Below are 24430 nucleotides of genomic sequence, written 5' to 3'. Positions count from 1 at the left end.
CAGTTGGTTAAGCATCTGACTTCGGCTCAAGTCATGATCTCGCAGTTTGTGGGTTGGAGCCCCTCATCGGCTCTGTACTGACAGCTCAGAACCTGGAGCCTGTTTCAGATTCTGTGTCTCCCTCTCTCTCTGCCCCTCCCCTGTTCATGCTCTGTCTCTGTCTCAAAAATAAACATTAAAAAAAAAAAAAAAATTCCAGTTCAGCAAAGGTGTTAAACCTGGATTCCACCTCTGGTTTCCTTAGTTGTTGCCAGGCTGTCCCAAGTCCACAGGGCTTTTGTCTTTTACATGGCTGGTTCTGGGTTATTTCTAACCTAGGTTTCTCAGTCACTACCCATTTGCTTTTATTTTGTGCAATTCTAAACAATTCTATCAGAGAAACAATAGGATTGATAACAAAGGTTTAGTATTTGTTAACTTGGAAAAGGAAGGACCCTGCAGCCCTGTACTAAGAAGACTTACTACAGGCATCCTTCCCACACACTACCTTCCCTTTGAGATGCTTCATATCCCAACTGCTAGCATTCTAGAAATAATTCCCCCACAATTTCCTTGTTAGAAAATGCCTGCCCACAATTCTCCAGGCTTGATGAGTGAACCCTTTTAAAAATCGATTGTACCTGGGGGTTACAAAGTTGTTTTAGAACAAGATAGAGGGGGTAGGTGGAGATAATTGCAAGCACCCCTGAATTGTGCACTTAACTTTTTTTCAGTGTTTGTTTATTTTTGAGAGAGTGTGTGAGCAGGGGAGGGGCAGAGAGAATTGAGACAGAATCCGAATGAAGCAGGCTCTGAGCTGTCAGCAGAAAGCCTGACATGGAACTTGAACCCACAGTGAGATCATGACCTAAGCTCAGGTTGGACATTCTACTGACTGAGCCACCCAGGTGCCCCTGAATTGTGCACTTTAAAATGGTTTTTATGTTTGTGAATTTCACTTCAACAAAAAACAAAGAAAAGGTCTCACTCCACATTCCATAAAAGCATTTTCTTTTTTGTTTTTTGAAGTTTTATTTATTTTGAGTGAGAGAGAATGAGAGCAAGAGAGAGGAAGAGAAAGAATCCCAAACAAGCTCATTGCTATAAGGTCGGAGCCCAATGTGGGGCTTAAACTCATGAACCTTGAGATCATGACCTGAGCCGAAATCCAGTCGAATGCTTAACAGACAGCCACCCAGGTGACCCCATAAAAGCATTTTCTGTGTTCTTCAAAGCCCATCAAACCTTTTAGTAAATAATAGCCTTTGAAGAAAATCAGTGTTATGAGAATGACACATACATGGTAGACCTTGCCCTGGAAGTATGGAAATGGAAATCTACAAGATGCTTAGGCTTCTAGACCATATTATAAAGGCACTTTTAACCTTCAGGAGAGTTGAGCTGTAGGGCTGTGGACTCTAGCCATAGTGTAAATCAATTTTGATGAGGATACGCATTTGCTACAGGACCTCATCTGCCCCTTAGAGCTGCAGTAGCATTTGTGACTGTCATTTACAGATAATACAGTGACTCTTCAGCAACCACTACCACTATTTAGCGGAGAGGTGCAGGGGATAGGCAGGGCAGATTGGAAACGGGTGGAGATTGGGAAGGAACTACCAAACAACTTTGATAAGAGTTTAGGGAAGTCTCTAGAAATAACCCTGGACAAAGTAAGTTCCTATGGCTAGTCAAGTTACTAAGTAGGTGCTTTATTAAGAAATCAATATAAGACGTTGTTGCCTGCATACCTTTGCACAGACTGAAATAATCACTTTGTAAAGGCAAGGAGTTAAGGCTAATGAAATTGTAGATTTAAATAAAGTAAAGAGAATGTCAGAGCACCTGGGTGGCTTAGTGGGTTGAGCGTCTGGCTCTTGATTTCAGCTCGGGTCATGATCTCACAGTTTGTTGGGTTCGAGCCCAGAGTCAGGCTCTGTGCTGACAGGCTGACAGAGGGGAGGGTGATTTTCTCGCTCTCTCAAAATTTAAAAAAAAAGAGAGAATGCAGTGTCATCGCTGAAGAAATTTGTGTTTTGGGTAACAGAGGAAACTTGGGAGTAGGGGAGGTACATTGAGGAAAAAGAACTGTGGGTGAGGAAAGAATTTTAAAAATCTAGTACTTTCCCTAATACACCTTTGGGCCTAAGACTGCTTTATTAGCAACATACATACTGTCATTTCTCGTATTTAACAGGATTCTGTCATCAAAAATGAAAAAGATACCAAAATAACAACAAAAAAACCTTTTATACATATGAGAGAAGCGGGCAGGAACATGGGCTTTCGGTAGAAATGGGGTTATTTTAGGTGAGAGGATGATCCTTATAGTAGAGATAAGAAACAGTAACTGACATCAACTTTCAGTCTAATTGAAATCCTAAATACGTCCCCTTGGATCACCTCTTGGGAATCCGCTGCACTGGGACAGATCAATACCACCAGTCCCGCCTCTTTCCTCGAGCCGCTCACAGAAAGCCTAAGGGGTCGGGGCGCACAGGGAATTCCGGACATCGGGGTGAACCCAACCCGCCCCACCATCCCTGTCGGGCCCAGTCAAGGATCGGAAGATCGGGCACAACCGGGAAGCATTGAGGCAGGGGGAAGAAGGTGTCCAGAAGACGAGAATCACTTCCGAGGGCCTTTAAATGGGGAACTAGAGCCAGGAGGTGAAGGTGAGGCGGCGACAGGGCAAGGCCACCGGGTGCGTCTCCGCCGCACGTCCTCGCCAGGCCCCGGGTGCGTTCGCCTCGGGCTGTGTGGGGACCTTCTCTTCTGGCGTCTGGCCACCCAATTCGTCCGGCCTAATCGTAGGAGTTACGAGACTTTCCAGTGTTTTCGTCGCATACATTAGCTAGTGTGAGAAATACTCTGAAGCTCTCGCCTTTTTTCTCCTTTAACCCCGTTTTGGAAAAAAACAATCACAGAACCCCGGTACCGGCCAGGCAATTCTGCGGCCAGTCCCGCCAGTTAGGCCCCAGCGGCGGCCTCCGCGCTCTGCGGCCCCGCCCCCGCCGGCTGGCGCCCCCGCCCTCTCCGGGTGGCGCTCTACGCTCTCTTTCACCGCTGTCCCGAACTTTCTGGAGTTTTCTGGGTTCCAGGGCGGAGACTGACTCGTAGGAAAACTCTTCAACAAACTGCCTCATCCAAGTCTCCCCACACCCTCAACCCCGCTAACTCCCGCCCTAGAAAATCAAGCTTAGTCATCTCTCTATATTTAATTTCCAGAAAATTCTGTGAACTCTGTCCCAGCCTAGCCATAGTAACAGGGCTCCCTGCTTTCCCCTTTGCGAGGGAACCTTCTGTTATGAAGGGAAGGGGAGGCAGGGCTGGGAGAGCTGGAAGGGTGGGAAAGGTAGGAGTGGGTGGTGGGGTTGGGATGGTCAGGAGTCAGAAGTGGCAGCCCAGAGAGAGGAGTCCCTGGCTGGTCACATAGCCCCGTGGTGTCCCTAATGTGCTCTGTCAGAGCCCTGACATTCACTTCACTCCCTTTTGTGGCCATTTGTTTTCCTCTTCAGAGAATGAAAGGGATAGGATGCCTGTGCCAGCCCTGAGAGAAGTTCAAAATGGGAAATATGAGGACCTGTAGGTTCAATCCCCTGTTCTATAATTAGCTGAGTGACCAGACCAAGCCAGTGAACCACTGATCCTTTGTGTTCCTCTCTGAAAATGAAAAGGTTTGCCTGAATGGCCTCTGCCTGAAAATCTTAAGATAGTTTCTCCAGCAAACTGAAAGTAATGCCATTGTCCTGGCAGTTGTCCCCAACCTCATAGGCAACTCAACAGGAAAGACTTGAGATGTCAGACCTGAGTACGGGATCCCTGCTAAGAAGCGAGAAGGGAGCAAATTTCAGAGCACTACTCTGTCACAGGCACAGAACTAAGGCCTTAGAAGCATTATGTTATTAATCACTGATGCCTACCATCCTATAAAATAGATTCTGTTGATTCTATTTTAGAGATAGAGACTTTTGTAATTTAGGTAACTTACAAGCATTTCCTTGTGAAGAAGGAGGAAGAAGAGGAAGAAGCAAACAAACAAACAAAAACCAAAAAACAAAACAGTCTGAACAAGGAAATAGAGTCAGATACAAACCTGGGTATGTCTCAGTTTTTTCCAAGCTGCTGGAAATCTGCAGCTTTCCCAGGTCACTGCAGCTTTTGCCACCGACTTGTTAAAAATGCCTGGTTCTAGGTTTCCTAGCAGTTACCTCTTTTGTTTTTTTCTGGCTAACCTTAGAATTATACCATCTTTTAAAACTGAAAGAACTGAGGAGAAAACAGTAAAGTTTGAGAAACTGCAGGGAAAAAGGAGAAGAGAAAAGAAGCCGCAGCAGCTTCAGGGTGATAAAGGCTCCCCTCCTCCATACTTCCTGCCGCCAGCAGTCAACGTTCTCGGCTCTCCCTCTCCTGTCTCCCCACTCCCCGCTTAGTTAAGTACCTGACAGTTCCACCAGCTTGAGGAAACCTGATACTCTATCCTTTCAAATGCCAAACCCGATAAAACCTAATTGCAAACTTAGTCAAAGTAAAATTCTAGAAAATTTCTTGGGGTTCTTACAGTCACTTTAGACACCAGTTAAACCTGTGACTGGGTTTTTGCCTTGGAAGGCATCCAGTGTAAAAGACAAAATCCAGGAGACACTCTCCTTGCCAGGAAATGAAAAGGAATATAGATGTTTCAGTTTCCAGACCAGTCCACAGAGAGAGAGTTAACTCAAAAGGTAGGTCAACTATAGAGTGTAGGTTTCTGATTCATGGAAAACAGCATTTGTAATGGATCTTTTTCTGCTGTGCCAACAGCAGCAAGATTTGAACCCCTATCACCATGTCTACCTGCCAGGCGGTGGGTACAGTGATGTCCTTTGCTTCCAGCCAATAAAGTTTAAACTGCAGATCTGGAAAGAAGGAAGGAATAAATCCAGAACTGCCGCTAGTAGCAGGTAATGGCAGGGAAGCTTCCAGAGGGAGGAGGTGAGATTAAGGGCCCCTAGAAGTGTTGACACATTGGGCACCTATAATGGAAGCTTGGGGAGTTGCCAGAGATCGCATAAAGAAATGGAAAATTCCGTAAGTTTGACCAGTTTGACCAGATTAGGAGATGACTCATTAGGGAGCCACAACTGAACGTAAAAAAAGTTATCACTTGCCTGCACAAACACACACACAGGATTGTGAAAGCAATTCCAATTGAGCAAAAATGTTCAAAAGCAAGATTCCTTCACTTCATCAAAAACTGCCTTCTCATATAAAAACAAATAAACAAACACTGTTTTCTCTCATTGTGTTAGGTTTTCTGTGTTCAACTATGTGGGTACAGCAATGTGTCTATTTTTGGTGGGTTGTGAACCTGGTACTATTTAATGTCACTTCCAGTTCACGCGCCCAACAACTGCTGGTCTTACATATCCACAAAGAATTTTTTATTTTTATTTTTTTAAGATTTATTCATTTTTGAGAGAGAGAGAGAGAGAGAGAGAGAGAGAGCGTGAGCAGGAGAGGGGTAGAGACAGAAAGGCACAGAATCTGAAGCAGGGTCCGGGCTCTGTGCTGACAGCTCAGATCCTGACTAGGGGCTGGAAATCAGGACCACAAGATCATGACATGAGCTGAAGTCCAACGTTTAACCAACTGAGCCAGCCAGGTGCCCAAGAACTTTTTTTTAAAGGCCAAAATGATCAAATGTGTTTGTATTTAAAGGAGAGAGGAAAACATGCAGAAAGTTGGAAACTAGGATAGAAAACTAAGTGGGTGGATTAAATGCATGACAAATAATCTTAAATTTTAAAGGAGCTGTAAGTAGAACCTGGGTCCGGCCAACCCCTCCCACCTTCCAGCATCATCCCGACCAGTGTGCTTAACAGGGACCACCTGCAACCAGCTGTGGCTTATACTATTAAAGACTAAACATCCTCACCTCTCCCTTGCCGACTCACCTCCCTCTGCATTTTATTTAAAAAGGAGGGCCAGCCTACGGGGGACAGAGGGCAGAAGATCGAATTCTGGGGTCTGAGTATGAACCGGGAATTAACAGGCAAACCCTCTGGGAATGGGGTGGCCCAGACCCCCCCAGCTTGATAGAGGAGGGAAATGGAGAAGCCCCAAAGTCTTAAAGACAGCTGAAGTCCCACGGAAAGTTTTTTCTTCCTCTGGCCCGAGCCCCGCCCAAAGCGAAGGGGAGCAGCGGATCCCAGCCCTAGCCTACCCCTTCCCCTGCCCCACCCTTCCCCCTCCCCCCCGCCCTTGACCCAGCACGTTCCTTCTGGGGCACTGGGGACGTTCTCCAGTTTAAGAACCAATTGTTTACTTAAGTGTTTTTCTTTTAAAAATTCAAATTCTCCCATCCCCAGGTATTTCAACCGTGTAGGTTAGAGACGATGTCAAAACTATATTGCATTATCTCTTTCCTTCTCATTTCTACTTTAAATCGAAAGTGGGGAAAAACGCCACGGCTGGCTAAGGCAATCCTCAGGCAGCTCAGGCCTTTGGACCAATGCACCAGCGGGCCTAAACGCGACCCTATCCGTCAGCGCCACAATCCAATCAGAGTCTCTTTGACCCGCCGATACCCCACCCACTTCGAGAAACTTGGGAACTTTACGTATTTGGGGTATCCCTGGGAGTCGTGTACTCCTTAACCTTAATCTTAAACCGCAAAACTAGTTTGAACCCCAGGCGGCTCTCACTGGCCTGCGATTATAAATGCTAGTCTTTCTAGTCAATTTCAAAGTCGGTGGACAGCATCGCTGGGAGGTACCGAGACTGGGTGGGCGGAGCCAACAACCGCCCTTCCCAGCTCCTCTCCTCCCTCCCCTTAGGACTCGGGTCCCTTCCCAAGAATCCGAGAAGAGTCTGGAGAGTTCTGGGAGGGGCGGCACCCAGAACGCTGATTGGTCCCAGAAAGCCTGGAGGCAGGACGCGATGCGAAACCGCTGGAATATTCCCGGCCTGGCAGCCCCGCAGAGCTCCGTGATTGGCTGAGGACAGAAAAGGTGGGGCTCGATGAGGCGTTATAAACACAGAGCCGCCCCGTCCCGAAAAACAGCAAGCCTGCAGAGAAACCTTCGGGGTTCAGGCGGTGACCGCTAGCGCAATTTCCGCAGACCGGCTGAGTCGGGCTCCCCGCAAGTTCGAGTTTGCAGCTTCGGAACAGACCGAGTTCCTCGTCGCCTATCCCGACCGACGTTCACAAAGGCTGAACCTCAGCGCCGGGCAAGGGAGCAGGACACCGACATGGCTAAAACCGCAGCCATCGGCATCGACCTGGGCACCACCTACTCATGCGTGGGGGTGTTCCAGCACGGCAAGGTAGAGATCATCGCCAACGACCAGGGCAACCGCACCACCCCCAGCTACGTGGCCTTCACGGACACCGAGCGGCTCATCGGGGATGCGGCCAAGAACCAGGTGGCGCTGAACCCGCAGAACACCGTGTTCGACGCGAAGCGGCTGATCGGCCGCAAGTTCGGCGACCCGGTGGTGCAGTCGGATATGAAGCACTGGCCTTTCCGGGTGATCAACGACGGAGATAAGCCCAAGGTGCAGGTGAGCTACAAGGGGGAGACCAAGGCGTTCTACCCCGAGGAGATCTCGTCCATGGTGCTGACCAAGATGAAGGAGATCGCCGAGGCGTACCTGGGCTACCCGGTGACCAACGCGGTGATCACCGTGCCGGCCTACTTCAACGACTCGCAGCGGCAGGCCACCAAGGACGCGGGGGTGATCGCGGGGCTGAACGTGCTGCGGATCATCAACGAGCCCACGGCCGCCGCCATCGCCTACGGCCTGGACAGGACGGGCAAGGGGGAGCGCAACGTGCTCATCTTTGACCTGGGCGGGGGCACCTTCGACGTGTCCATCCTGACGATCGACGACGGCATCTTCGAGGTGAAGGCCACGGCGGGGGACACCCACCTGGGTGGGGAGGACTTTGACAACAGGCTGGTGAACCACTTCGTGGAGGAGTTCAAGAGGAAGCACAAGAAGGACATCAGCCAGAACAAGCGAGCCGTGAGGCGGCTGCGCACCGCCTGCGAGCGGGCCAAGAGGACCCTGTCGTCCAGCACCCAGGCCAGCCTGGAGATCGACTCCCTGTTCGAGGGCATCGACTTCTACACGTCCATCACGAGGGCGCGGTTCGAGGAGCTGTGCTCCGACCTGTTCCGGAGCACCCTGGAGCCGGTGGAGAAGGCTCTGCGCGACGCCAAGCTGGACAAGGCCCAGATCCACGACCTGGTCCTGGTGGGGGGCTCCACCCGCATCCCCAAGGTGCAGAAGCTGCTGCAAGACTTCTTCAACGGGCGCGATCTCAACAAGAGCATCAACCCCGACGAGGCAGTGGCCTACGGGGCGGCGGTGCAGGCGGCCATCCTGATGGGGGACAAGTCTGAGAACGTGCAGGACCTGTTGCTGCTGGACGTGGCGCCCCTGTCGCTGGGGCTGGAGACGGCCGGCGGCGTGATGACTGCCCTGATCAAGCGCAACTCCACCATCCCCACCAAGCAGACGCAGATCTTCACCACCTACTCGGACAACCAGCCCGGAGTGCTGATCCAGGTGTACGAGGGCGAGAGGGCCATGACGCGGGACAATAACCTGCTGGGGCGCTTCGAGCTGAGCGGCATCCCCCCGGCCCCACGCGGAGTGCCCCAGATCGAGGTGACCTTCGACATCGATGCCAATGGCATCCTGAACGTCACGGCCACGGACAAGAGCACGGGCAAAGCCAACAAGATCACCATCACCAACGACAAGGGCCGGCTGAGCAAGGAGGAGATCGAGCGCATGGTGCAGGAGGCGGAGAAGTACAAAGCCGAGGACGAGGTGCAGCGCGAGAGGGTGTCTGCCAAGAACGCCCTGGAGTCGTACGCCTTCAACATGAAGAGTGCCGTGGAGGATGAGGGTCTCAAGGGGAAGATCAGCGAGGCCGACAAGAAGAAGGTGCTGGACAAGTGCCAGGAGGTCATTTCCTGGCTGGACGCCAACACCTTGGCCGAGAAGGACGAGTTTGAGCACAAGAGGAAGGAGCTGGAGCAGGTGTGTAACCCCATCATCAGCGGACTGTACCAGGGGGCGGGTGGCCCTGGGGCTGGTGGCTTTGGGGCTCAGGCCCCCAGAGGTGGCTCTGGGTCAGGCCCCACCATTGAGGAGGTGGATTAGGATCCTTACCTTCCTGACTCGTATTTCTTTCCAAGTCGAGGTGACCTGAGGACCTTGCTATCACACTGTATTTTTTCCTACTTCCAGTTTTCTGTTATTTCAATTTATTCTAAAGTTAGGTTGTAACCTGATAATGTTTGTCTTTATTATTTCCTTGTGATATACTAGTGTTTTTAGTAGAGTTTTTGCCTTGAAAGTAAGTTGGTGCTTTTTTTTCCCTCCTCTGTAAAATGAGCAAACACTGCCACCCTCTGTCCAATTTTGCTTTGTAAACACCGGAAGTCATGGAATGGCTTTTTTTTTTTTTTTTTTTAACAATTTGTATACTTCATGATGAAAAATAAAATGTTACAAATACAAGTCTATTTTTATTTGAGGGGGGATAGCGGACCTTTCTTGGAATGTCTGAATTTCATAGGCTGAAAAATACAGTACTGAAGAGAGGTACACTATGAGGAGCTGTGACTTTGGCTATTTATTTTAAGACTTAATTGTAGGTTTTAAATTATATCTGTGCTAGAAAACAAAATTTCAGCTGCCCATTTTTGTGGGTGACACTTTTTTTAGGGGAAAAGGGGATGGGAGCTGCAAAAATGGTTTTGGGGAGAACTTCTGGGTTAAAGGCAGTGTTGAGAGATGTTCACGGTTCTTTACTCTCACACTTAACGTGTGCAGAGCCCTTAATTTGTCACTTCTGAGCTGTGAGTCTTAGTCTTTTATTTGAGTTATAAATTATTTTAGAGGTGTGCAAAACAGCAAAAATGAGATGCAGATTCACACTCTAGGGTTGTAAATGCCAGCTGGGTGACCAAGTGTAAATTATTTAAACTCGATTTGGGTCGTCTCATTTTAAAATATTTTGTCAGAATGACCTCCCTTTTTTTAACTTTTTTTTTAAATTTACATCCAAATTAGTATATAGTGAAGCAATGACTTCAGTAGATTCCTTAATGTGACCTCCCTTTTTTTAAATTAAAATTTTTTCTTAAATGTTTTTGAGAGAGCAATGGAGTGCGAACAGGGGAGGGAAAGAGAGAAAGGGAGACACAGAATCTGAAGCAGGATCCTGGCTCTGAGCTATCCGTGCAGAGCCTGATGAGAGGCTCCAGCCCACAGACCTCGAGATCATGACCTGAGCTGCAGTCGGTCACTTAACCGACTGATCTACCCAGGCACCCCCAGTACAACTTCACTTTTAAAGATCTAAATCATTTTGAGCAGAAACGTGGCATAGACCAGTAACATTTTTTGCCATGGTCACCCTTGCTGCAGTTATCAAGCACATGAAGACCAAGATTCTGAGGATTTGGGAGGCATGACAATTTATGAGGAAGCTTGGGGCAAACTGAGGGCAAAATACAGGCTGGCACACAACACTCCATCCCCAGGTGGAATACGTGTGATACTCCTCACTCCTGGATACCTGAGAACAAAGGAAAGTGCTTGCCATGGTAATGTGGGAAACTAACAAGTCCTTGGAACTTGCAGAGTGACATGGCTCTAGGAACTACGTTGCCTCAGTGATAACACTTTGCTGGGGGCGAAAGAGAACCCTAGCTTAACATTATCCCAACCTCAAGGATCCTGTAAATCTACTTCCTTTATCTTAACTGCCCCAAGATATATGCTGGGAATCATATTCCAAGCTTATGCCCCCACCCCATATACATCTGAATGGTCTCTTGACTGGGGTTTTATTAAGCGGTAATAAATGGCGTTTCCCTAGCAACAGCTAGTCCCTCAAGGTACTGGAAACCTTGCTTCCAAAATTCTTAGAGACTTGCTCTATCCCTGACCCCCACCCAACCTGAGGATATAAAATGTTACCAGTCAGGACACCAGTGCAGCTCTTCCTGCCCATAGGTCCTGTCCGCATGGTTTAATAAAATCACCTTTTTTGCACTAAAGTCATCTTCAAGAATTCTTTCTTGGTTGTCGGCTCAAGACCACCCCACGGTCACCCTAAATAACTTTATAATGAGGCAACTTCTGTGCTTTCCCCCAGTAATCTTCAGTAATTTCTATCTCCCCATCTTCTAAATCAGGTGTCCTAAAGTTTTTTCATAGATTAGCATGTGAGAGTGGTCACCTCAACTACATCCAGGGCAAAATTAGCAACAAATGCTGGTTTTTTTTCCACACTGCCTGAACACCATTGGCATTGGGTTCCTGTCCGGTTCTAAGTGATGGTTTTACCCCAGTTTTAACGATCAGTAACCTCTTTGTCCTTTTTATGGACAATCTCAAAACCAGAGGAATTTAAAGTAAGATCAAATTTAATTAAGAAGGAGAAGGAGCTGAAAGCTGGGTACAGGATACAGCTGGGAAGATCAAGGAAATGGGCTTTCTTCCCATTACAAGCTCTTCCCCAGGGGGTTCTTCCTGCCAGAGCAGTTAGATGTCCTTAACATTTTCTTTAGCCTGGTAGAATCTCAACCTCTACCTCCCCAAAACTGAGCCTGGAAATAACTACTCCAAAATAAAAACAAATTGAAGCTCAAGTTCTGTTTTTCAATAAATCTGCACCCTCTGGGAAAATCAAACATTTTAGGAGTTACAAAATATAGGAAGCTCTCCTTGAAAGCTTGTAAAGGAAATGGAATATAGTAAGTTCTTTTGGTTCCTGGGCCAATTCTCAAAGGCTTGTTTTACTCAGAAAAATAGATGAACTATAACACTGTAGCTTCCTATCATAGAATATGGTAAATGTAGTTTTAACTGCAGCAGCAGCAGCAGCAGCAGCAGAAATTGGGTTTGTTAGGGTTTTTTTGTTTGTTTTTTGTTTTCCTGTAACCTGGCAGGTAAGATAGGGAATAAGTAGCTGCAAGCTATTGGAAACATGTTTCTCCAACTTAGTGGTATACTAAAATCAGTGGGGGAAGCTAAAAAAAATACTGCTGCCAGGCCTCCACCAGGAGTCAGAATCTTTGGGAGTGGGCTAAGGCATTGTATGGAAGTAAAGCTGTCTGAGTGTTTCTAATGTGCAGCCAATAGTGGAGAAAAATGATCACATCAGAGGCTATTGCTGATTACATTTTTAGAGGGCTGGGGCATGGAAGAGGGGGGAAGGTGTCTGCTAGTGGGAACAGCCCTTGGCGGTAATGGGCTTTCTACAGTGAATGGGAGCCTGAGGCTTGAAAGGCCTAGAAGTGTTGATTCACTGGCAGCAGCAGTGATAGAGGTTAGGGAAATCTCCAAGGACAGCTTGATGGGTCAAAAAAGAGAATCCCTGAGGCTGGGAAGTGGTTCTTTAGGAAGCAACATCAGAATATGGTAATTCAGGGGCACCTGGCTGGCTCAGTCCAGAGAGCTTGTAATGCTTGGGGTGGCTGGGTGGCTCAGTTGGTTGAGCATCTGATCTCGCAGTTCATGAGGTCAGGCTCTGCTCTGTACTGACAGCTCAGAGCCTGGAGCCTGCTTCAGAGTCTGTGTTTTCCCCTCTCTCTGTACCTCCCCCACTTGCATTCTTTCTCTCTCTCAAAAATAAATGAACATTAAAAAAAAATTTTTTTAATAAAAATAAAAAGGTGAACATTTAACTCTTGATCTTGGGGTCCTAAGTTTGAACCCCATGTTGGATGTAGAAATTACTAAAATAAAATAAAAAACAAAAATTTTTTAATGTTTATTTATTCTTGAGACAGAGACAGAGCGTGAACAGGGGAGGGGCAGACAGACAGGGAGACACAGAATCTGAAGCAGGCTCCAGGCTCTGAGCTGTCAGCACAGAGCCCGATGCGGGGCTTGAACCCACGAAGTGTGAGATCATGACCTGAGCCGAAGTCAGACGCTTAACCGACTGAGCAACCCAGGTGCCCCTAAAAAACAAATGTTAAAAAAAAGAAAAGAGACTCCCCAATTTTTTTTTTTTTTTTTTTTTTTTTTTTTAATATGAGAATTCATTAGCTACTGGTACACATACACATTTTGGAACTTAAAGCAAAGTCTACTTTGCAGCATCAACTGTGGGCGAAACTCAGCCCCTAAGAGTTGAGAAATGTATCAAGTGAACAAGTGAATACTGCAGGATTCTTGGAAGAGATTTTTTGTTTCTTTTTTATTTTTATTATTTAAAAAAATTTTTTTAAATGTTTATTTTTGAGAGAGAGAGACAGAGCATGAGGTGGGGGGAGCAGAGGGAGAGGGAGACACAGAATCCAAAGCAGGCTCCAGGCTGTCAGCACAGGGTCGAACGCAGGACTCGAACTCACAGACTGTAAGATCATGACCTGAGTCGAAGTCGGATGCTTAACCGACCGAGCCACCCAGGTGCCCCTTTATAGCCAATGTGGAGATCAAACTCAAGACCCCAAGATCAAGAGTCTCATGCTCTCCCAGCTGAGCCAGCCAGGTGCCCCTGGGAAGAGATTTTTTTTTTTTTTTAAGCAGTTGTATTTTTTATGTTAGAGGAGAGAGAGCTTTCGTGAGCAGGGGAGAGAGACAGAAGGAGGAAGAGAGACACTCTCAAGCACACCCCGTGCTCAGCGTTCAGCATGGAACCAGATGCGGGACTCAGTACCACGATCCCAGGATCACTGCCTGAGCCAAAATCAAAGCTCAGAAGTACTCAACTGACTGAGCCACTCAGGTGCTCCTGGGAAGACATTTTTTTGATGGAAGTCTGAAACCTTGGGGCAAGATGGAAAGATTATTGCAGAAGTAAGAGGATATATTTTCTGCACCCACAATGGCCTTCTTCTGCATTTTAATCTGTGTCCACTGTGCCTAATTATGGGACTTAAGAAGAAGACTGGGGCACCTGGGTGGCTCAGTTAAACATCTGACTCTTGCTTTCAGTTCAGGTAGTGATTTCACAGTTGCTGGGTTTGAGCCCTGCATGGCAGACTCTACGCTGGTAGTGCAGAGCCTGCTTGGGATTCTCACTCTCCCTCGGTCTCTGATACTTCCCTGCTCGCTCGCTCTCTCAAAATAAATAAACATTAAAAAAAAAAATAACGATAAGGGGCGCCCGGGTGGCTCAGTCGGTTAAGCCTCTGGCTTTGGCCAGGTCATGATCTCCCAGTTCGTGGGTTCAAGTCCCATGTAGGACTCTGTGCCGGCAGCTCAGAGCCTGGAACCTGCTTCAGATTCTGTGTTTCCCTCTCTCTAGGCCCCTTCCCTGCTTACTCCCTGACACACTCTCTCTCTCAAAAATAAATACAAATAAAATAAAATAAGACTGATTTTGGGAGTGCCTGGCTGGCTGGGTAGAGCATGTGACTCTTGATCTTGGGGTCATGAGTTCGAGCCCCACCTTCGGTATAGAGATTACTAAAAACAAAAATGATTTTGTATGATGTGGAACCCCCAACTCATATATTCCTTTCTCATAAAAGATGAAGAGGCCAACATACATCACCAAATACTAACTACATTTATAAATGAGGAGGTATAGAAGGGTCCATCCAGGAAGGTGGGATTTGGGATAATTTATGAGTTGATGGCCTCTTAATAGAGGCCAAGAGCAAATGACCAGATTTCTGGGGGAGAAAAACTAGCAAAGGGAGAACAGGGCCTGGCTGTTGCTACAGCACCCCTATTTGTTTTGCTTCTAACCCTCCTGAGATATATGGTTCTATTTAGAGTGTACTGAACACGTCTACCATTTCTGGCCAACTCCCAGTCCATGAACTGCTCATAAAGAGGACAGGAAACGAACTGGGAGTAGTTTCATGGGTATAGTAGGATAAAGTTCTGCAGATAGGTTGCACAACAACGTGATACATTCAACACTACTGAACTGTACACTTAAAAGGTTAGATTTTTTTTTTTAAGTTATCAAATGGTCTATGTTAAAAAACTGTTTATTGTATGTTATTTATATCTTAATAAAGCTGTTAAAAAAAAAAGACACTAAGGTTAATATGACTGATAGGTCTGCGGGCTGGAGTGGGCGGTGAATTCAGATTTCGCTGGCTAGACAGAGCAGGTGACAGTCTCTGAGCGTGACCAGGACCCCGAACTGGTGAGGACGAGGGAGGAGTTACTCCAGCGAGGACTTGTCAGCCCGGGAAGCTAATAAGGAAAAGCACTCGGCTGCGCAGGCTTTCAGCTGCGCAGGCTTCCTGCCGCGCCAGGGACTGTCTCCGGCCCGGCCGATGGAGAGACGGTCATCTGTCTTTTGTTTTTCAAAATTAACAAAATAGGTCTGAATTATTTGCCCGGAAGAGTGTGAAACATTCACTCCTGGCCTCTCTTTCACTTGCTTTATTCTTGTTTGAACGAAGGGGAAAATGCCGTGGGTCGAACAGGCATCGACGAAGACAGCCATACCCGTCAGGCCCCCGACCCCACGTCGCCATAAATAGCCGGGACTCCGCCATTATAGTTCTCTGTGCGATGCACTTGCTTTTGGAGAATGTCCGCGTGCTGTGTTGCGCCGGGGGGGGCTGCTCTGGCGCCATCCCCTACGCCAGGGGGAGGCGGCGGCCCCGGCGACCTGCGCTGTCTCTGCCAAGCTTCCTTCGTGTAGGTATCTCGGGTTCCTGTTGGGTGAGGGGACTGCAGCCTCGGGCTGAGCAGGATGAACTGCCATTACAGACTAGAGTTTCTGATGTGTACGTGACGCCATCGTTTGGAACTGACCCAGCCCAGGGCAGGGGGGGTACTCGGCTGGGGTTGCCCCCGGCCCCTGCTGACTCATGGGTTTCTTCCCAGGGCCCTGGTCTTCGCAGGCTGGTTCGCAGCGCCACGAGGGTGAGTGGATTGTGCGAGATGGAATGGCTGGCGGTGGCCTTGGGGAAGACGGGGGTGATGATGAACCCAGGTGATTCTGAGTGTCTCGCTGACGCCGTCACCGCAGCGCGCTGACCATCTCCCTCCCCCGGGCTGGGTCTTCCTGGTACCTGTGCTGGGGAGAAGCTCGTGGCCAAAAAACACAAGTGTGGCCTATCTCTGTGTTTCATTTTTCCACTAGGTGTTTTAAGGTGCTCGCCATGTGTTACCCTTGAATAAAGGTGAGTATTAGGTGTGAGATTCTTCTCCGTGCTTCTCAGACTGTTTTGATCCCAGAACACTCTTTTCATGGGGTCACTGTGAAGTCTTTTTTTTTTTTTTTTTTTTTAACGTTTATTTCTGAGAGAGGGAGACAGCATGAAGGGGTGCAGAACCTGATTGATGGCCAGCTCGAACCCATGAGCTGTGAGATCACTACCAGAGCCGAAGTCCCGTGCTTAACCGACTGAGCCACCCAGGCATCCCAATGTTTTATTAATTTTTAAGAGAGCACGAGTGTGATGGGAAAGAGAGGGAGACCCAGAATCTGAAACAAGCTTCTGGCTCTGAGCTGCCAGCACAGAATCTGATGTGGGGCTTGAGCCCACGAACCCTGAGATCGTGACCTGAGCCAAAGTCCGATATGCCACCCAGACTGAGCCACCCAGATGTCCCTCTTGAACTTTTTAAAAAAAAATTTTGGTAACTTTTTATATATTTGCCTAATTGTGGTTAAACCTGCTTCCTTACTGTACATTCTGTATTCCCCAGTGGAGGTTTTTTGGTTCTGTGTGTGTGCACACACACAATCCTGGATTTTTTTTCACTGTAATTTAACTTTTGCGCTTGCCATTTCTGCACTCTTCTTTTGCTGCATCCTTATTTATATTGGATGAAAGACCATTGTCTTTCAGTGTATTAAATCGCTTCTCAGAATCGCCTGCCTTCATCCAGGTCTCCCTAAATTGGGAATGATGATTGTCTCAGACTAGAGTCTCTGATGCTGGGCTTGATGTCAAAAATTAAGTTCTGACTCATTTGGAGAACTGGATGCTTGGGTCTGAGAAGGGGCCAACAGGAGGGCCTTTAAATTTGCTTGTGCTTCTCGATGGTTGTCTTTTTACTTTTCTAGCCTGATTATTCTAGAAGCCTACTTGGGGCAGTGCCCTTTCACAGATCAGTGTCTAATCTGGTGACTGAAGGGCTGAAGTTGGGAACTTAGCCTCTTGGAGAAGTGCTGTTGAGACTTCTGGGTCACCTAGATAGTGGCTCCTGCCACTTGAATCTTTGGGCTGCAATGAGGAGTGAAGAGCCATGTCCTTTCTCCCTGGCTCCTATGGTGAGTACCAGTTTCTCTTCAGCCCCAGAATGGTAATGGTAACTTTCTTGGACCATTAACATTTCTCTGAGGATATTTGAAACCACGAATCACTCCTGCTTTCTCTACCCACCCAAGTTCATGCTTTAATTCTAGTTGTGTGCGTGTTTCTAATAGATGTTCTTTTATGAATTTCAGGATTTTGCTAACGAGAGGATGTGTCTTATTTGGTGTTGAGCAAATCCTAGGAACTTCATCTAGCTGTCCTGCATTAACCTGTGAGCAGCTTTGAACTTGAGAAAAAAAACTGCATAGAAGTTTTGAGATCTTTAAATATCATTCAGACCACTTTGCTTCATTGTAATCAAATACTTGGTCTTGTCAAAAGGATTCTAATAAAATGCTTTAGTGCAAAGTAAAAGTTTGGTTTTTGTATAAGCAAAGTCGTACAAAAAGATTTAGGGAAGTGAAAGGTAACTTTGTGAATGAGCATCACAGTTGACCTCTAGCTATGTCTCTTCGCAGCTATATACAAGATAAAAAAACTAGGTTGACGCTAACATTAAGCATTTCTAGGTGGTCTGCCATAGGATTCTAATGGGTTAGATGTACTTAACAAGTAGTGAAGATTTTTAGGATGTCGAAATGTTAACACAGGCACTTAGCTTGCGTTCAGCTCAGGTCATGATCACCAGTTTGTGAGTTTGAACCCTTCGTCTGGCTTTTTGCTGTGCACCTGGAGCCTGCTTCAGATTCTGTGTCTCTCTCCCCTCCCCCCCACTTTGTCTCTTTCAAGAATAAGTATTAAAGTTAAAAACAACAAAACATGGTCACCACTGTGGCTCAGTGGGTTTAGTGCCTGACTTTGCCTTGGGTTATGATCTCATAGTTCGTGGGTTCAAGCTCACTGGTGTCAGCATGGTGCCCACTTTGGATCCTCTGGACCCTTCTCTTTGTCCCTCCCCTGCTTGCACTGTCTCCAAAATAAATATTAAAAAAAAAAAAAAACCCATGCCTGTGCTAGTTGCCAGGGGCTGGGGAAAGGGGTAAATGGAGTTTAATGGATATAGAATTTCAGTTTACAAGATAAAGAATTCTGGAGGTAGATGGTGGTGTTGATTGCTTAGTATTACTGAAATGTGTGCTTAAAAATGGTTAAGATGGTAAGTTTTATGTGTAGCCGACCACAGTAAAAATTGGGGGAAAAAGCAGATCCATATTTGGACTATTTCAAAGATGGTTTCTTACCCACCAGCGTGTACAAATTTGTGTTGTTTTAAGATTATATTATAAATTACCCAGTTCCTAGGAGGAGGGCATTTAGGTTTCTAGTCATGCTATATACCCTGTTATTTGTACCCATTTGAAGTTGTGTTGTAGAATAATACATTTCAAAAGTAAAATTTGAAAGGGTTTAATAAGCAAAACAATGCATGGTATATTTCATACCAGTTTATGCTTGTGGCCTCAGTGTCCATAAGATTGCCTGTCTACCCTATACCTATCATCACTACTCCCAGTTGTAACAGTTTTAGCACGGGTTTGGTTCTATCTATTACCTCATTCTTTTGTTTTGTTTTGTTTTGTTTTTTAATTTTGAGAGAGCGTAAGGGAGGGGCATCTCTTTTTTGTTTAAAGTTTATTTTTGAGAGAGAACGGGAGCAGGTGAGGGACAGAGAGAGGGAGACAGAATCTGAAGCAGGCTCCAGGCTCTAAGCAGTCAGCACAGAGCCTCATGTGGGGCTCAAACGCAAACTGCGAGATCATGACCTGTACCAAAGTCGGACACTTAACCAACTGAGCCACCTAGGAGTCCCCAACTCCTCTTTAAAACATTTGCTACTGGGGCGCCTGGGTGGCTCAGTCAGTTAAGCGTCCAACCAGCTCAGGTCACGATCTCGCGGTCCATGAGTTCGAGCCCCGCGTCGGGCTCTGGGCTGATGGCTCAGAGCCTGGAGCCTGCTTCAGATTCTGTGTCTCCCTCTCTCTCTGCCCCTCCCCGTTCATGCTCTGTCTCTCTCTGTCTCAAAAATAAACAAATGTTAAAAAAAAAAAAAAAAAATTGGGGGGTGCCTGGGTGGCTCAGTCGGTTAAGCGGCTGACCAGCTCAGGTCATGATCTCACAGTCCGTGAGTTCGAGCCCTGCGTTGGGCTCTGGGCTGATGGCTCAGCCTGGAGCCTGCTTCGGATTCTGTGTCTCCCTCTCTCTGCCCCTTCCCCACTCATGCTCTCTCTCTGTCTCTCAAAAATGAATAAATGTTAAAAATTTTTTTTAAACATTTGCTACCTTAACTTTTACTATTTTAAGTAATCTCTACCCCCAGTGTGGGGCTTGAATTCACAACCCCAAGATCAAGAGTTTTATGCTGTATTAGGTGCCCCTACCTATTAACCATCTTTTAAAAATTACATTTCTTAGGGGCGCCTGGGTGGGTCAGTCGGTTGGGCGTCTGACTTCCGCTCAGGTCATGATCTCGCGGTCTGTGAGTTCGAGCCCCGTGTCGGGCTCTGTGCTGACAGCTCAGAGCCTGGAGCCTGTTTCGGATTCTGTGTCTCCCTCTCTCTCTGACCTTCCCCTGTTCATGCTCTATCTCTCTCTGTCTCAAAAATAAAAGTAATAATAATAAAAAAAAATTACATTTCTTCTGTATTTTCCTACTGAACGTTTCCAGCTTGGCCTCCACCCCTGGGAATTAGCAAAGGTTTTTCCCAACCTTTATTTTCCTTGATCACCTTTATTTTTATTTTTTTTCTTCCCCAAATTGCCCTGGTTGATCCTCTCTGGAGGACAGTTTAGTCTGCAGCTCCCATTGCTATGCTCTGGCAAAGGGTTCCTTGGCCTTGGTGCTTGGCCCAGAATTTGAGGATTAGACCTGTTTAACAGGGACTTGTTATCTAAAACTTGGGTTAAAGTAGGGAATATTTGATTAAAGTTTCTTAAAATCCTTCACTTGGGCTCTTTTGTTTTTAGGACAAGAACAAACTAGCCTGCTAGCAGATAATGTTACTTTTGTGGAGGGGATTGGGACTGGGATGGGGTGAGGGTACGAGGAGGCTTTGGCTTTTTTCTCTACAGATTTCTGAATAATTACCTCTAGGAATGCACTGCTTTATGATCAGTCCCAAGCACATAATTGTATTTGGCTCTCAGGCATCGTGTTTTATCTTCGCAGCCAGCAAATATTTAGTGTTTGGATGTGTGCTAAGCTTTTCATGTGCTTCACTTCATTGAATTCTTAAAACTCAACCTTGCAACTTTGATGTTATCTACCCCACTTCGCAGGCAAGGAAAGGAAGGCTCAGGATGTTAGATAATTTGCTTAAGGCCAGAGAGTATCGGTCTGGATTCAAATTCCTTTGTTTGTTACACTGGTCACCCAGCTTTAGAACATTACCAGTAACTGAAGCAAACCTGCCTTTGATTCAATTTGCTTTTAATCCCTGCCACTCAGGAAACTACCCAGCTGAATTGTGCCTGTATCATTCCCTGATGTAGAGTTTTACGTTGAATGTATCTCTAAACGACATACTGGGTTTTGTATCTTTTTGAACTTAATAAATATGGGATAATTCTTCATGTAGTTTTACTGCAACTTGATTTTTTTGTTCATGTGTTTTCTTGTAATTTAGATTCCACCCTCCCATACACATTTCTGTCCATTTTTATTTTGGAAAAAAAGCCCTAAAAACTATGTTGACAGGTGTTTTTGGTAGTATTATATGAGGACATCTGTTTGTAAGTGCATTTTTTTAATTTTTTTTTTTTTGACGTTTATTTATTTTTGAGACAGAGCATGAACGGGGGAGGGTCAGAGAGAGGGAGACACAGAATCTGAAACAGGCTCCAGGCTCTGAGCTGTCAGCACAGAGCCCGACACGGGGCTCGAACTCATGGACCGCGAGATCATGACCTGAGCCGAAGTCGGCCGCTTAACCGCCAGAACCACCCAGGCGCCCCTGTAAGTGCATTTGTTAGGTTAATAGTATCACGATGTATAGGGGACTGGTTAAGATTCTGGAGCAAGACTGATTAACTTTGGCTGGGTTACTTATCCACTCACAATTTTCTCATTTGTCAGTGGAGTACCTACCCTTACAAAGAATTATTAGGTTTATTTAAAAATTTTTAAATGTCTGTTTTTGAGAGAGTGGAAGTGAGGTAGGGGCAGAGAGAGAGGGAGACGCGAAATCCAAAACAGGCTGTAGGCTCTGAGCTGTTAGCACGGGGTGGGGGCTCAAACCCACAAACCACGAGATCATAACCTAAGCTGAAGTTGGCACTTAACCGACTGAGCCACCCAGTCGCCCCAAGAATTATTAGGTTTAAATATAAGCAAACGAACTTAAACCATGCCTGGCACATACATGTTAAACCTTATTTAGGTATTACCTACAATTTTATTTGAAATAGCTTAATCATTAATGTGCATAGCCTAGTTGGTACCTCACACACTCATCCTTAGTCCCTGATGGCACTAGTAAGTAGATGGTCAATTTCCTTTCTTGTCCCTAGGGTCTCTAATACATTCTCTTGCCCTTACTTGTTTTTAAGTTTATAAAACTTAAAAACCAGGGGGTGGGGAGGGGAGGGACAGGGAGAAAGAATCTTTTTTTTAAGTTTGTTTTGAGAGAGGGGGAGAGAGCATCCCAAGCAGGCTCCATGCTGTCAGCCCAAAGCCCAACAAGGGGCTCAGTCTCAAGAAGCATGAGATGACCTGAGCTGAAATCAAGAGACGAATGCTCAACTGATTGAGCCACCCAGTGCCCTCTTGCCCTTATTTGTGTGATCCAAGTCTTCCCCTGGGTGTTGGGACCCTCCTTCCTGTGCCAGCCCCAGGTTTGGGGTATAAGATGGAGCTATAGCCATGGTGAAGATGGTTATACGACTTTATTTCAGTCATGGAAATCATGTTCCAGCCTTCTATATCCTTGAGCCGCACAGCGTTCCTCCAGGAGTGATGGTGATTGGTTAAGACTTCTGTCCCAAAACACTCTTCTTCATCTCGCCCTCACCCTACTCTACAAGTGAAGCAACTTCAGAAGTAAACTGTCCTTCCACCTAACCCACTGGCAAGATCTCACAGCTTTCTACAGTTACTCTAAGCAGAGACTGGCCTCTCTCGGCCACTGCAGACGGTGAGCCTCCAGAGCCTAGCCTCTCCAGGCCTCTGATCTCTGGAGTCCTCAGCCACTGGCCATTCTGCTAGCCTACCCAGGTGACACCTCTTCCCTACCAGTTGCTCAGGCCAGAACACTTGGAGTCCTCTTGACTTCTTTATGTTATGCATAATTCTAAACGATACGTTGTTTAGCTGTAAATGGTCTTAAACATTACATACTGTATATGTATTCTGTGACTTGCCTTTTCTCTTCACATTATCTTTGTGAGATTAACCCATGCTGGCATGTTAGTTACGCTACTGTTGCTACTGACAGAGCCAGCCAAGCTCCCCCCCACCACCGACTTGTGTCGTTAATCTTATATATGCATGTTAGTTTGAATAGTCTCCCATCCTTACATGCTGTATCCAATTTGTCAGCACCTCATGCTGGCACTACTTTAAAAATAACACCCAAATCTGACTGCATCTCATACCTCCATTACCATTCCACTCTGGTAGGAGCTATCATCAGCTCACCTACATGATTGCCACAGCTTCCTCACTGGTCTCCTGGCTTCCACCTTTACCCTGTTACAGCCTTTTTAAATTTTATTTATTTTATTTTTTCCCATTACAGTCAGCCAGAAGTTTCCCTCCAAACCATAACTTGGGACTCGTCTCTCCGCTGCTCAGAATCCTGCAATGGCTCCCATTTCACTGAGAGTGAAAGCCAAAGTCTTTGCAAGGACCATCCAACAAGGTCTTCCCAAGTCTAGCTCTGTTGTCTCTAACCTCATTTCCTACTCTCCACTCTGCTCCAGCCACATAGCATGAAGCCAGGAGGTGGCGGGCACTCTCCTGTCAGTGTTCAGGGAGAAAAGATTTTGCTTGCTGGCTGGGGTCAACAACCACATGCCTTGGTCTGTGGGGTAGACTGAAACTTGTGCCAAACGAGCTCGTGGGTATAATTTGGGTTGTGAGGAAATCCTAGAGCGGAGAAAGAAACTTAAAAACGGTTTTGGACATTGTGGCACCGTGACTTTATATAGTCTATTTGGAAAACAATTTGGCAATACATACTGAGTATGATGCACATTCACTTCAACCCAGTGTTTCCACTTCTGGTAATACACCCTAAAACATACATGCATATAGAAGGATTATGTACACAAAAGTCCTTGGTGGTAATGGGTGATTGTTTGTCAGGGTGGGGGGAGGAAACAACCTAAATGTTCTCCAACAGGAAAATGCACATAATTGTGGTATTTTTTTTTTTTTAATTTTTTTTTTCAACGTTTTTTATTTATTTTTGGGACAGAGAGAGACAGCATGAACGGGGGAGGGGCAGAGAGAGAGGGAGACACAGAATCGGAAGCAGGCTCCAGGCTCCGAGCCATCAGCCCAGAGCCTGACGCGGGGCTCGAACTCACGGACCGCGAGATCGTGACCTGAGCTGAAGTCGGACGCTTAACCGACTGCGCCACCCAGGCGCCCCCATAATTGTGGTATTTTTATACAATATACCACAGAGCGTGATGTGTTACATGCAGCAGTGGTATGACTAACATAGTAGCGTGGATTATTCTCACAAACTAATGTGAAGGGAAAAAAGGCAAGTCACAAAAGAATACATTTGTAGTACGTAATGTTTAAAGACATTTACAGCTAGGGGCACCTGGGTGCCTCAGCGAGTGAAGCGTCCAGCTCTTCATCTCAGCTCAGGTCTTGATCTCGGCTGTGAGTTCAAGCCCCATGTCAGGCTCTGTGCTGACAGCTCAGAGCCTTGAGACTGCTTGGAATTCTGGGTCTCCCTCTCTCTGCCCCTTTGCTACTCAAGCTGTGTCTCTCTGTCTCAAAAATAAATAAACATTAAAAAATTAAAACACAAACAAGTTTACAGCTAAACTATTGCTTAAAGTATAGTAAAAGAAATGCATAGGATTGCTAAATACTAAATTCCACCTAGTAGTTACCTGGGCTGTGACAAGGGGGTGAGTAGAGAGTGTGATGCAGTCAGAGTGGTGTACATGGGAGCTCATTGTATAATTTTTCATATTTTTGTATGTCTGAATTATTAATAACTTAAAAACACGGCTTGGGACCTATGACTCCTGAAGGGCTGAGCAAGGGCAAAAGCTAAGTCACTCTCCAGGGACAC

At 46.4% G+C, this 24430-nt stretch overlaps 1 protein-coding gene, 1 long non-coding RNA gene and 2 other non-coding genes across 4 annotated transcripts; all 4 read left to right on the top strand.

The window, feature by feature from the left end:
- Positions 1-6999: 6999 nt before the first annotated feature.
- Positions 7000-9498, top strand: LOC109261868 (heat shock 70 kDa protein 1). Its single transcript, XM_019440301.2, has one exon. The coding sequence runs from the start codon at positions 7213-7215 to the stop codon at positions 9136-9138; it is 1926 nt and encodes a 641-aa protein (XP_019295846.2). The 5' UTR covers positions 7000-7212; the 3' UTR covers positions 9139-9498.
- A 5960-nt stretch (positions 9499-15458) lies between these two features.
- On the top strand, positions 15459-17591 carry LOC109260564 (uncharacterized). Its single transcript, XR_002077073.2, has 5 exons — positions 15459-15606; positions 15796-15834; positions 16055-16094; positions 16985-17191; positions 17369-17591. It is a non-coding gene; the product is annotated as an uncharacterized LOC109260564 (long non-coding RNA).
- On the top strand, positions 15888-15950 carry LOC128777909 (small nucleolar RNA SNORD48). Its single transcript, XR_008423213.1, has one exon. It is a non-coding gene; the product is annotated as a small nucleolar RNA SNORD48 (small nucleolar RNA).
- LOC128777906 (small nucleolar RNA SNORD52) lies at positions 16820-16888 on the top strand. Its single transcript, XR_008423210.1, has one exon. It is a non-coding gene; the product is annotated as a small nucleolar RNA SNORD52 (small nucleolar RNA).
- Positions 17592-24430: the final 6839 nt, after the last annotated feature.

Source organism: Panthera pardus, unplaced genomic scaffold, assembly GCF_024362965.1.
Source record: "Panthera pardus isolate Hobbes unplaced genomic scaffold, ASM2436296v1 HiC_scaffold_17, whole genome shotgun sequence".
NCBI classification, from domain to species: domain Eukaryota; kingdom Metazoa; phylum Chordata; class Mammalia; order Carnivora; family Felidae; genus Panthera; species Panthera pardus.
The sequence above is the reverse complement of the archived record's forward strand: the minus strand, read 5'-3'. Positions and strand labels throughout refer to the sequence as shown.

Excerpts from the sequence above, each read along its gene's own strand:
- LOC109261868 (XM_019440301.2), top strand. The coding sequence starts at position 7,213 with ATGGCTAAAACCGCAGCCATCGGCATCGACCTGGGCACCACCTACTCA.